At 43.0% G+C, this 14,183-nt stretch overlaps 1 protein-coding gene across 1 annotated transcript in view; it reads right to left on the bottom strand.

Moving 5' to 3' along the window:
• Positions 1-14,183, bottom strand: part of DCC (DCC netrin 1 receptor) — a 547,514-nt gene that overhangs the window by 44,545 nt on the left and 488,786 nt on the right. Inside the window, exons 20-21 of the mRNA XM_085322164.1 lie at positions 13,144-13,338; positions 8,521-8,553 (exon numbers count right to left, since the gene is read on the bottom strand). Of these exons, the coding sequence (XP_085178290.1) occupies positions 8,521-8,553; positions 13,144-13,338 (228 nt within the window). The remainder of the gene's footprint in view (positions 1-8,520; positions 8,554-13,143; positions 13,339-14,183) is intronic.

The raw sequence follows: 14,183 nt of genomic DNA on the forward strand, positions 1-14,183 counted from the left end.
TTGAATGTTGCAGTGACTCAAGCCTTTCTCTGAAAAAGCATATCCTTCTTCCATAACTATATTTCAGTCGCCAGTATATGCAGTAACCATTTCAACTAGATCTGACCAAGGCAAAAAAAAAAAAAAAAAAAAAAAAAAAAAGTCTTAAATCATCTATGATGGCAACAGTTCTTTATCCTCTCAGGTCTCCACCTCTTGCGAATTGCTCAAAAATTCTGTTGTGATTTTGCTGTAAATTCCTTATTTATGGTTTTCTTTAACAACTTCCTTATTTCCACACCTCTGGCACTGCTGAACCACTTGCGCAGACTGCCTCACCGAGGCAACGGAACCGTGATATCGGCTCCTTACAAAACACTCCCTGCGCTACCTGATTCATGAAAACTTGAGATGGAGAAATTAATGGGGAGTGACGCTGTTTCTACTGCAATCATCTGACTCATCTGACCCAGGTACAACCCTGCTCTGCTGCTTTTGTTGCTTTTTGCCTGAAATATTCCAAAATACTAGGAAAATAAGCACAGTAATATTCTAATATCAGAAAACAAGAGACGGTAAGAGACTCTTCCTGCCCCCAGGCACCACAGCTTATGAGGCATCGTGCTGACTGTTGGCCTTTTGGTACATAGCACGAATGCCAGTCAAAAGGAGGTTTTAACATGAACATYCTGCTTCATTTCTAACAAAATATGTCCTTCCTCAGCTACACTATCACTCTCTGCAGGTTGCAGAGCTACAAGATCAAGCTATAATGCAGTAACCAATGTGCTTCAGAAATAGCCTGCAGAAGTGAAAAAATACAGAATTCCCCAGTATCATCACTCTCTTCATTTTGTTCCTAGAGATCTTCCCAGAGATCTTTTTGGCAACATACTGGCTGTCATCATATTGTCCACCAGTGCATTTCTTTACACAAACATTTTTTAAACATACAAAATAAAATAGTGCTTAGTCAAGGACAGCTCAGTGGATTTGACACTGGACCAGTAAAGCCAAAGTAATTCCTACATATAACAATCAGCATGAAGCTTCTTAACAAACATGACTATTTTTCTGTACAAACAAGACTACCTATTGCTGACTGATTTTATTTGCATTTGCCCATATATATATATACGTGTATTCATCTAAGATACTGAAATGTATCTGTTGTCCAGGTCATCAAGAAGGATTTGTAAGACAGGGGCCTAATTAAGGAAGGGATGGAGGGAAACCTGCTSTCTTAGGTATGACCAATCCAAACAACTCACTAAGGTCTTTTATTTCTTTAGATTGTGCCATGCATAGTCTTTATACAAATCTGGTAACTCACCAGGGACATAAATTTAAGTGAATGTATGTGACTGCTGTATTTAAGATGRTAACAGGGAGTAACTTGGACAGCCCGAATCGGCAGTGGTGCTTTGCTAGAAGGCTGGGGAGGGGTAAAGGGACAGTAGCCCTTAGTACCATGGTGTGAAGCTCTGACGAAACYACTATTAGGATTTACACAGATCACCTCCCTTCTAGGAACTTAAATAGAAGCTATGGATACGAAATCACATTTAGGTCCCCCAGACGCTTAGCTCCTGATAGGTCCATCAAGCACATCTGTGCATTGGCTCCAGAGCCTAATTTGAAAGATGCGGAGGTGAGAGTTAGCAAGGCTTCATTTCCACTAGAAAAARAAATAGGAAAACAAATTAAGGACTTAAAGAAAAATCCTAAATTTTGGGAAGYGGAAGTTTGGAAAAGGATACTCCCAGAGGATACCGCTCTGCATCAATCAGGATTTAAACAAATCAGAGGATTTGTATCTTCTCCCCATGGATGCTCAGCAACCGGTAACAAAGCAGGCCCCTACTCCRTGCTGCTTAGAGCACACCAGAGTGCTCAGTGAAGGTGGTGTTGATGGCAAGTTTGCTTTTCAGCAGGCATAAGCCGACTTACTGGAAGGGAATTTGGTAGAAATGCAAGATTAGGTGAGCAAACACTCCACTGCCTCTAGTCTTTGTTTTTCAAAGGACACCCTAGATCATTTTCTTAAAGATGTCTCAGAGTAGCAGGAATCAACACCAACATGCAAGAATAACCATTCTTTTTAAGTTTTCAAGAATGCCTTCTGAGATCTCTCCTTACAGAAGTTTTCCATATTTTGGACCTTAAGAATGAATTCCTGTACTTGCTGGAAAATCAGCCAGATGACAGAACCCCAAAAAGCTGCCTGGAGCTTTTTCTTGTACAGAAGAGGTTACTTTGATAAATGCAATACTTGTTCTTTCCTCTCTTGGTAATGAAGAGTGTCATAGTCCCCTGCACTATTTGTTTGGGAAGCAGCTCTTTGAGAAAGACTTGAATTGCTCATCCTTTTACTGCTGCTGTGCTCAGCGCTTGCAAAATCGCTTTAGAAACAAAAGCCTGCAGCCATCAAAAGCCTGAACAGGAGGCAAAGAGCCAAACCCGATGCCTCCTGCTATCACAGTAGACGATGCMGTGACTGTGCTGGGGCTGATACCAGGCGGCTGCTTTCGTGCAGGCTGGGGGGAAGTGCCGTGCCGAACACTGCGGTTCACAGTGTTCAGCTAAACGCCCCGAGCACAAGCAGGTTCGCGTTTCCAACAGCTATATGCCTGCTATAATCCAAACACGGCAAAGGTTGAATTACAGACAGCCAAATTCCAGGCATGACCAGACTGCGTTGCAAACCCTGTTTTTCTGAAAGCTGAAACAATTAGTGCACTCTTTATTCATGAGATTAAAAGCAGTGAGGTGTAAAATAGCAGGTGCACTGTCAAGTACACAGCATTAATTCCCTACTCAAAGAGGGCAAAGTCCCCTGCACACCCACCGATGTGCCTGGCATCCCTACTACCTGCAACATAATGCAGGACACCAGTTCCCCAGGATTTGGAGACAAAAGCTGCTGGTTTCTTCTGCATGGRCTTTCAACACAATGCTCACATATGGAGGCAATCTTCACATCATGTCCCCAGGACTCATCTGAGCAGGATTTTTGCAGAGGTGCACTGACGGAGCACAGGTGGTCCCTCACCTTGGACAGTCTCTTAAGCACTGATTGCCAGGGCAATATTCTTTAGGCTCAGTTTCTGGCCTCGGTCCCTGCTTGAGCCATGATGAAGGTTGGTGGCATCTGYCCTTGTGTCTCGTTAGTCCTGTCCTGATCTCACGGCTTCTCTCGTGATACATGAATTTATCTAGCTCAGTCCACACATGGCCTACTTCATGGGAGATACGTYCTCAGAACACAACTGAACGATCAAAACGTATTGAAATTTCCTAAGATAAGGAGAAATACTTGCTCAACATTATATATTTTGCCTTTTATCAAAATTTATAATGGATATTATAAAATACTTGTAGTCCAAACACAGAAATCAGCTTTCTAGCTCTTGCAAAATATCATTCTGCTGGCAATACATGACCGCTGATGAGTCATATATTGTCAAAATACAGACTGAAGAATTTAATATTGGCTTATCAAATGAAAGCTGAGGTGAGATGGCAAAAAGAATGAGGCTCTTTGCCCAGTTATTCCAGACCAAAATCATAAGTGGAATTTTTTAGACTTCAGAAAGCCTCAACAGCTCACACAAACTCAGCTGGCCTTCTCCTACATAAACAGGAGACATAGGAGATGGCTGTAACAAACRCTCTCTCAAGCATCTGTAACTCTAAGTTTACTCTTATACAACTACTTTTACTACCTTTGAATATGCCCTGTTCAATYAGCTGCATACATGCAAAATAAAAATCTGAAAAGAACCTGACACATTTAAAGGCTTCACACACACTTCAGGTTTTAGGGCACTTCTGAAAAATGCATGGTTAGACTCTGAAAGATGCTGATACTCTTCACCTCGTCCTTCAGGTCACAGAGSGTTTGCACTCCATGAGCATTATTTGCTTTTCATCAACGAGATTCCTTTTCCCCCCTCTCTTACTGACAAGTATCTGCTTATGCTTTTGGCTGAGTTCTTGATGATCTCTCCAGACCTTGCAGACAAAAAGGAGCTGAAAGGAGCCTGCAGCTTTCAGCAGAATGATTTTGCCATCACTAGGTCTCACCTGCAGCTCCCTGTGTGGCCTGCTCCTTCTGCAGTGGCACAAGTGTCACTGAAGGGTGTGCTCACCACAGAAGAATCTCACCCTCCATCTTTCCCCAGTTTCCTGCTGAAAATCACGGACAAGAAGCAGCAAACAAATCTCAGCTGCTCCAACTGCATACGGAGCCTTTGAAAAGTTAGGCGTTAATGAAAGAGCTGCAGCAGGAAGGCCTGGAAGGTGCAAATACAGAGGGGGAAAAAGCCATGCTCGTTAGTTTAGATTTCTTAGAAGTAGGTCTGGGAGCTGAGAAACAGGCTGGTCTCACAATCACCTTTCCAAGAAGGAAAGGTCAATGATGAAACTTCTGATGATCTGCAACTCCACCCTGGTCAGCAGACGAGGCAGGCAGAGCATGCAAGGCACTGTGCCGGGCAGGGAGCTGCCTACGACAACTGGCACCCGAGAGCCACAAGCTCTGCTCTGTCTGTACCTCCAGTGCAGGATTAAGAAATCCAGGTGGGAATCCGCATGGTTCCCTTTCCCTTCTTAGAGACAGTCCCTTCTTGCAGCAGCTCGTCTCACTGTCCCAGGGAGCTGCAGGAACAGGGAGCACATTTGCCCTGACCTAGAAACCCTCCCTCAGAAGTTGCTCCCAAACTCTACTCTCTTCTCCTCACCTGCTTTTTGTGCCTAAGGTCTGCCACGGTTGCACGTCCTTTTTATCTCCCTGTCCATCTAGGGCCCCCTGAGACTCCACTGCCTTGTACCCTGAAACTTCGGTGTCCCTCCCCAAGCCCCATCATGTGTCCCACACTCTCAGAAACTGCTTTGCTGCCAGGTAAAGGGATTTTGCTTAGAGGATGCAGAGGCTCTGAGCCTGAGTTCAAGATGGATGACCCGAAAGAGTTAATTTGTGTCACTCAATAAGAATTACATTTGTGATAGAGATGGCCCTAAGCGCCTCGTCCAATGTACTGAGTAACTGAAAAGGCTCCCACTGACTTCAGCAGGCATTGGATCAGGCCCGAAATGATTGAAGAATTAGCTTTTATGACTGCTGAGGCAAATGAGCTTTTGGAAACTCTGCCTCTGTTTACGTTAATGCTTCTGCTTGAAGTACAGCTACGATGAGACCTGGTGCCATTGACTCATCTTTAATAGAATTACCTAGAGATCAAAGGGAAGTGAAGACCTCAGACTTTGATGTATTATTAGAATTGGTCATCAAAGTAACGTAAAAGTGGAAACTGAATGTAGGTATCTACAAGCTGATGAAAGACATCCCAAAGGGCTGAGAATTTCTYCTGTTTACATCTTATAGTCACAATAGATTCCAATATAGCATAATATGACTACACAGACAAGATATAGTATAATGTATAGGTTTAGGTATTACGCAAAGTGATTCATACTGCTTAAAATATGCTCTGCAAACCCTGCTTGCTAAAAGTATCCACATTTAGTTTTTACATGCAATGTGGCTCAAGCAAACAAAACCCAGCACACCTGGAGAAACTGAGAATCCACAGACTATGGCTGCAACTCCYGTACACATTTACAGCGCTGAGGACAGAGGTTAGCCAAAGTATCAATCTGCAAGCAGATACGAGATACCAGTTGAAATCTTTGCCACTTCTAATTGAAGTTTATACAGAGCATAACTCATTAAATAGGTTGCAAACATTGTTCAGGCTGTACAAGAACAATGGATGATCCTGGTGACAGTTTTTCAACCTTTAATTACATTTGGATAATAATAACGCTCTCATGGAGCCTGGCAGCGCTGGAAGCTCTCTCGTGCTCAGACAACTTGAGCTCCACCATCGTTGGGACGTGTGGGACTCGGGCTGAATCTGGGAGGGATCCTCAGCACCCCATCCCCTGGCCTCTATTTCCAGCCCCYGCTCTTGCAACTCGCCTGAGATCGCTCCCTCACTCTTCCAAGCAGTCGCGGCAAGGGAACACCTTGTGCATGTGCTGACACTAACTTCCCGACTCCTCTGCAGGCAAAGGGCTCCACACCCCTGAGAAACTCAAGACTTCAGGTTTGCTGGGTTTTCATTGGTTTCTTTAAGCATTTAGTCTGGCATTTTCATTTTTTCGTGTCTAAAATAATCCAGATTAAATGGCACAAGCGTGCTGAAGTTGGGAGAATAAAAGGCACACACTGTGCCCAGGCAGCCAGGTGCGAGCTAGGCACCTGCGGGGGCCGTGCTCCAGCTGCTTTTGCCACCTGGGGACCTGCCATGAGACCAGTCTTCCACAGGGAGAACGTGGGCCAGCAGCGCCAGGCACGTGGCTTCTCCCTAGGGACGATGATGCCTAACTGGAGATGGAAATCAGCAAACGTGGGGCCGCGTCTCAGCACTGGGCTGGTATCGRTTTAGGTGCTTTGAAATTTTGACACTGATGCTGACACTAAGCACAGCACAGGTCTCTGCTGGAGGAGCGCCAACCTCCAGTGAAGCCACCATCAGCCCACCACCTCACCCCATGCTCGGCTCATACTACACTGTCACGGTCCTATTTATTTTGATACTCATTAATCCTACTGCTTTCCCAATTATAGAGAGCAGTAGCAGCTTTTCTATGTATCTGTATCTATCTGTATCTACATAAACAGAATATAAAAACTACATGATAACTCATACTTTAGGCTGCCATCATGAGTGACCACAAGTTATCCAGCATGCATTCAGTGACCACCCTACACACTCAGTGCTACGCTTCATCTCAAAATGATTTTTAAAATATGCAAATATAGATCTTAACATTGCYTTAAAATCCTCCTTGTGACAGCATGCAATTTATTATTTTGCTAGTGAATAAGAAATCATACACCTTTTAACATAATACGTGCTGAGCCTGGGAGCAGCCGGTGTGGGCAGAGCAGGCGCTCCCCCCAAACGCACGCTGCCCCCGGCTGCGCTGACACTGCGGGCAGGGGCACGGCTTTCACGGATGCAAAATGAGAATGCCCTCCAGATCTCTTCTCCCATGGTAGTTTAAGCAAATGCATTCACCTACCACATACAGAGTAGCTGCACTTAACCTGTCAGGCTTATTTATTTCTACCCATTAATTAAACTACAGAACAAGGAGGCACCAGCAGGCCKTTCTGCAGAAGATCTGACTTTTTCTCCCCCCTACGATGGAAGTAAGTTAACCGGTCTATGCAACCTAAAACCACTTTTCCCCGTTTCCTGTTTTTTTCTCTCATCTAGCATTGCAAATTGATAYGCAGAACTTCCCCCAAATTCTCTGAATTCTCTGAGTATTACAKAGAAAGGGGCAAGCAGAAGATCTGGAACAAAGACAGAAGAAATATTCATCTGTGAACAGTAGACTTAGAGAACAGAGCACGAGTACAAGAGCGGTTGGGCTACGATCGCTGCAGAAAGCGCCTCGCAGCCCGGCATGGCCCCGGAGAGGCGTTGTTATAAATTAGAGCAAATTCTATGCTGAAATCACAGGATGAATTTCCAAAGCTGTCTAAGAACATGTCTCTCTGATGGGGAAAAGATGTGCTACCTTGTTAGCAGATAATGTGTGGTACCTAATAAAAAGTAAAATCGTAGTGAAGAAATATGCTCCAAGTAGCTTTCATGGATGCTCCAGGCTGAAATAAAACCTGTGAAAGAGTCTAGAGTTTACTTTGATCTTCTAACTAATGCTTTCTTGTCTTCACTAGGAATTTATCTATTGCGAGTTACCTCAAGTCAATAAATAGGGGTAAGCCAGTACCTGCAGAAGTGACACCAGRCTTTGAGGTTTACACAGCACTTCTCCTTTGAAACTAGTGCAAAGGGAGAGTTCAGCTCCGGCTACACCTYCCAACATTACCTCCGAGTTTCTCACGTGACTATCTCCCTGGGCAGATGTCTCATAAGCGTGAAAGGCTCTAGCTGTAATTGGCAGAATACTTAAAAATAATAGTCTGGAGTAAAAAAAAAAAGAAAACATATCCTAGCAACAGACTTCACAAATATTCAGAAACAAATAAGAGCAGAGAAAATGTGACTTAACGGTATATATTCCTATTTGGAAAATGCAATGACAATGCCTTGAAAAGTTGACTAAACTTCGCTATTATTAAACATGAGCTGCTGATTTGAGAGAAAAGTTGATTGACGATTTCTCACCGTGAGGCTTTTGGACTTTAATCTATAACCCACGAAAGGGGGCAAGAGGGGCCTGAAAATTATGCTGAGCTTAATTATACCTAAAGTGAATTATTCAGAAGTGCAGCAGAGAGACTAAAAATTTATTTCATACAAAGAAGCCTGACATTTTAATTGGTCCTTCAGAAAAGAGACAAAACAATTTCCTCTCCAGAAAATTTACATCCTCCCCATCAGAGCGGCAGCGGCGGCCGAGCAGAACTTCGTTAGCGAGATTAATTGGCCCGCCAGCGGCCGCCCGCCCCAGGCGACGAGCAGGAGGCGGCGCGGCCGGCACGGACCGGGGACACCGTACCTTGGTCATTAGCCATTTTGTCAGGGTGCTCGACTGCAAGAGAAAGACAGCGTGGTTAGAGGCCGGTGGCGCGGGGCGGAGGCGCGGGTTTTACCGTCCCCTCCTGCAAAGCGAGCCTGCAGGACGGCGAGGACAAATACAAGCTGTACTATGTWTTGCAGCAGGTGTTCCCACAAAGTTCTTAAAAACATGAAAACTTTACAGGATTTCTTTTTAACCTCTTATTCTTTTAAATCCCACCGCAATCTGGGAAGCTTAATTAAGCACAGAAGAGAMAGAGAGAGACAGAGCGAGAGAAAGACAGAGATACTGTTTCTTTGAATAATTAGAGTCAAATCACCTATGAGTTGAAAGCTAATTCTGACTTACATTATCATTGCTTCAGCTTTGTACAAAAGGAGTTTAAAACTATTTACATGTTTTTGCATAATAACCATAAAAGATAGTGTGATTTGAAGTGCACCAGACAAGACTTGAAAATTCAATGGATATATTAAAAGCTCTCCTGCACAGCTACAACTTCTGACTATTTACGACGTGACTGAGGGAATTAAACTTTCTTTAGATTCATAAATAGCTACCATTACAGAGCATTAACCAATCCTCTGCTTAATAAAATATGCAAGAAATTTAAGCACTGGAAACTGGGGAAAAAGTGAGTGAATTCTAGAAGCTGAATAACCCCTGCTTACAGATGCAGAGCACGCTGTCCCCTTCTCTGCTAAAGTCACTACAAACCCTCTGGTAGATCATGAGATCATGCTAGGAAAAAATTAAGGTACTGAGCGAGCAGTTAACATCCAACTGCATCACCCTGACAGACACATTTATGACTCCCATGATGGTGGCAGAGGGAGCAAAGAACCTTAAATGATCCCTATACACTTCCCCCCCCCCCAACTTTTTCAGATGGCTGCCAAGAAGAATAGAGGGGAACGGAGCACATACGGCCCCGTTTTCGTCAAACTCTTGAGAAATACCTACGGGAGCCTGCATTTTTCCACTGAGCCCTGCCTGGGACTATGGCTCTTCCCCCAGGACAAATATATTTAATGCAAACATTGACCACTTGATAGCAATGGCAGCTACCTTCGCCCAAGGGCGGGTGAGACGTGCCAGCTGCCCTGGCGACATGCTGCCTTTGCTGCCCTCTCCAAGCTCTAACGGGGACATCACCTGAGGCACCTCCAGGCCATGAGGCACCGCAGGACCACGGCCGCGTTTGCTGCTGGCAGGTCAGACGGGTTCACATTTTGTGCCGTTCGAGAGCAGGGATGTGCTATTTAACACAGCTCCGACACAGCATTAGAGGGCACTGCAGTGCTAAAAATGCTGCCCCACATCATCCTTGCCAACGGACGGGGGAAATCACCATCATCTGCGATTTCAGGGCTCGTTTAGAGATGGCATGGAAATGGTACATCTAATCCTGATGTCCCGTAGAAAGTCCAGGGATGAAGTTTTCCTTGCGGATCTTAGCGTTACGATAATACGCAACAGTGGTTACACAGCTGAGACCACAGCCTCTTTCTCTCGCTCTTCCTCTCCCCCTGTCCACTCACCCCTTTAGAAACACATCCAATCTAGCGTTTTATTCATGCTTGAAATTACGTCGATAGCTTCATTATACGTACATATGTTTCCAGGATACTGAGCACGCATTCAATAGGCACTTTTTTTTCATTTTATCTGTATTGATGCAATGTTTTGTGCGATTCTGACAAGATGAATACTACTCTTTAATTTTATTTAGTTAATGGAGTTCAGCATATAACTAAGGTCTGTTTGTAAACACTGTCTGAAATCCAGAATACTTATGGTTTGGCAGAAGAAAGCACAAGTAAATCCAGCAAGTGTACTTCTGAGATTTGCTTATTTCTGTTATAGATGAAAAAAATCACTGATATAWATTGTTTGAAAAATTGAGGGAATCCTCAGTCCTGCCTGTCACCAGTCCATTCACTCTTTAGTTACCGTGTTTCACTGGGCAGCTGCAAATACATTTCAGCCTGTATGTATTTACTTCTGCAAGGACCAAGAAAAATCCCAGAAAAGACCTCAAATTTTGTTATTAGGTAACTTGGGCCAAAATGTCCCACATTTTACCCAGCTTCTGTTCCAGGCTCACAAGAATGGGTATCAGCATCTTCATGCTTTAAGTRATAAATTTAGCCATAGCCAGCCAGAGCGTAAAAAAGCAGATCCTCAACTGATGTAAACTTTCATATATTCATTACAGTCCACAGTGCAACGACAATAAGCTAAGGATTTGCCCATTTGACTGTATATTATTATCCGTGGAACTGAGGTGGAAGAACATAAACTCATTGCTCCTGCGGTACTGTTATTTACTATTAAACATATCTATTTTCTCACAGATCACTACATTTTCATTAGCAGAGGCAAGTCACTACAAATACTCACAYTGCAATTCTAACACAAGTAATGGCTTGGTTTCCTTGAAGGAGCTTTATGTGCTGTAATATATAAAATCAGACTGGGTGACTTAGCAGATCTTTGATGCTTATTTAGTTCCTTGTAGTTTAAAACTTCCTCTGATCAGGACATATATTTCCTATCAGAGCATTCATTCATTACCATATGGCACATACACATCTTCTGTTAATAACCATTAAGGGCAGGAAACGAACATTTTTGCATAATTTAGAATGCTCTCAAGGCTTCAGAAGGTCTTTTCACCTCAAATGTAGAGACAGATTTGTCAAAAAACAGTTGAATATTATTGAACATGACATATTTAGGGTGGATATSATTAAATATTCATGGCAGGGTATTAGACATAGTCCTTGTAGGCTATTACAAGATGTAACAAATTATAGATTTATCTTTTTGCTATCTGTTGATGCTGTCTGATCTAGAATTCATTTCCCAAATGAGTTTTATGGTGCTCTGTGTAAACATTACAAAGTAGGTGATATCTAGTCCATTAATCTTTTGGTTTAGTTAGATCTCTGGGTCTCTGTATCTTTTGATACCTCATTAGTTTGTTATATTTTGATGCTTTGATTCATTTTAAACTCAGATTTAAACCTTCCTTGGTACAAACTGTGAGTATGAAATTAAGTTGGCACCATCCCCTTGACAGAGCACTTGCAAAGTGCTCTCTCTTCRCATTTCATGGTAGTAGAGAATGAATAATCAGGATCTTGCCAATAATTCATTCAAGCAAAACATGACTCGGACAAGCAAGTTCCATGAACGTGGACAGGCTGTGATAAGCTCAGAACAAATTGACACAGTTTTTCATTTTTTCCGACTCTTGCTAATTGATGACAACTGTTGTACGAGGCTTTCACCCTCAGCCTCGGTGGTCGACAGYGTGTTTTATAGACACGGACGTCAGCGAAGCTCAGAGGGCAAGCTCTCTGCCAGCGCCGCGCGTGCCCTCGCTCATCCCTGCGGGTAGGTGCGAGGGACTCACTGAAAAGGGAGTTTCTCCTCCTCCCTCTCAGTCATTTCGCTCAGCTTTTATATAGCCTGCGTTAGATGAAGTCACGTATAACTGATTAAGAAGAAGTTTGAATTGGAACATTAATTCCAAACCTCCCTCTTACAGGTTTGAATCTGAATTTCCCTCCAGTTGTGACTTTTCAGGTCTAGCCTAGCTTCAGTATCAATTACTTTCTGCCAGGACGTTATTTTTACATACAAATCYTTGGAATTTCTCTAGAAAAGACAGAACAAGAAAATGTTTTCCTGCATGCCATGCTACTTTTCTGGAAGAGGTTCACTGTTTATTTTATTTGATTTTTCTCATTAATTACATGTCTTTCTTAAAGTAATTTCATCTTTTGTGCAAACAAATGAGTGACAGTTAAAACARAAGGAAAACAGCTACTGCAAACATCCTGCTTCCCACTCACGGTGATGCTGCTTATATCTTCTAACCAATAATTTATGGGTAGATCATTGTAGGCCTTCATACAGGTAGGTAGCAGGGATGATATTAGAGGACATCCCCTTTCTCAGCTTGAAATGGAGCCTGTTATACGTGCAGACCTTTGCTCTCATAAAGGCAACAGCCCTGTTAAAACATCTACCAAAGCGCAAGCCAGCAAAATGCGTCGTCCCTCCACCCCACCCCCCGCCTTTTGCCTGCTCCTTCTTTCTGGTCACTAAGAAGGAGATATTGGGTGTTGATTTATCAGCTATTAACGACAGGTACCAAAAAATACCTGGTGCAACATTCCCCATGCAAAGTCAGACTGCATCTCAGACAGCTTGCGGAGTTTTCTAAGCMGCATTCTGCCATGCCAACTCTGCTGATCTGCGAGTGAGTCATCACCACTTGCACAGCCACCAGAGGATCCAAAATGAAAAGGTATCTCCCCAGAGAAATCCCGTCAGATCCAATTAGCTTTATTACTGATAGCAAAAGTTAGGCGGTGTCAGAATGTTTTCCCCCAGCTGACTGAATTTAAAAATATAGTTGCTGCCTCATTATGTGGTTTACTTTTGTCAACTGCTGTATAGAGCATTTTGCTTTTATCTCTCAGTAAGTAATAGGATTTCTTCTAGCTGACATGGAATTAATTGCAAAGCTCCTACTGAGGCACAGAAAATCCTACATATCATTAATATCCAGATGACAAAGTTTCAAACCTTTCAGTGTCCGGAAGAAAATCGGATCAGAGAGAGGCCCCACTCCTTTGGCATTGCGAGCCTGGATTCGGAAGTAGTAAACAGTGTCTAGGTTGAGGTCCATGATTTGGTGGGTAAGTCGGTCACCGCTGATGGACTCCATAATCCAGTCATCAATGGGAGTGTTCTTGTCCAAAGTATAGAAGAGGATGTAAGCTGAATAAACACAGTCTCTCAGTTAGTACTTAAATCACATTTAACCTGCTTGCTTTATGAAATGCGTACAAAATTCAGATTTCTGAACAATTAGTGCTTTCTTTTTTTTTAAAAAAACAGTAATGGTAGGTCTCTTGATCAAAACAGTTTCGATGAATATTTTGATATTTGTCTATTTTTAGAACAAAACAACAATATTCTCTGTAAAAATAGTTATCATATATAAACATATATAACACATTAAAATGTTCTGTCGCAAGTACATTTGCCAAATTCGGGTGCATGATTCAGTGTGATAACCATCATYTGTTTCAGTATGAAATCACAGTGTTTCAGAGCTGAAATAAAACTAAAAGGCATTGATAATGCTCATCACTTCCTGAGGGCTCAAGAGAAGCCATGCAATATTTCTTGGCAACTTTATGGTAAAGTATTTGGGGAAAAGGAATGAAGAACCCAAACCTCAAGAGTTTTGGTAACCGAAAGTACTACAGTAACTAAGCACTTCCTTATCAAATAGAACAGAAAACAGAACCTAGAGCATAAATCCCCCAAGCACCCCCCAAGCGGGGCTCACAAGCAGCCCCACGTTCTCCTACTTTTGTGGGCCAGGCTGCACAGGTGGGTGGATTTGAGTTTTCAGGCCAACATTTTCATTTCAAAGCTCTAGTTGAAGACCATGTAAGTGCAAGTGTTAGGAAATAACAGTTTCTAGGAGTAATCTTCTGGGCAAATTATAGTTTAGAGAGAAGGAAAGTCCTGTTCTTGAGTGAAGTGTTCACCCCAGGTGGTGAGGCCTTCAACGCTTCTGTGGCAACCAAACCTCACCAGGGGACCTCCAACAC

This window comes from Rhea americana, unplaced genomic scaffold (assembly GCF_003343005.1).
Source record: "Rhea americana isolate MKP2758 unplaced genomic scaffold, rheAme1 scaffold_75, whole genome shotgun sequence".
Classification (NCBI taxonomy): Eukaryota; Metazoa; Chordata; class Aves; order Rheiformes; family Rheidae; genus Rhea; species Rhea americana.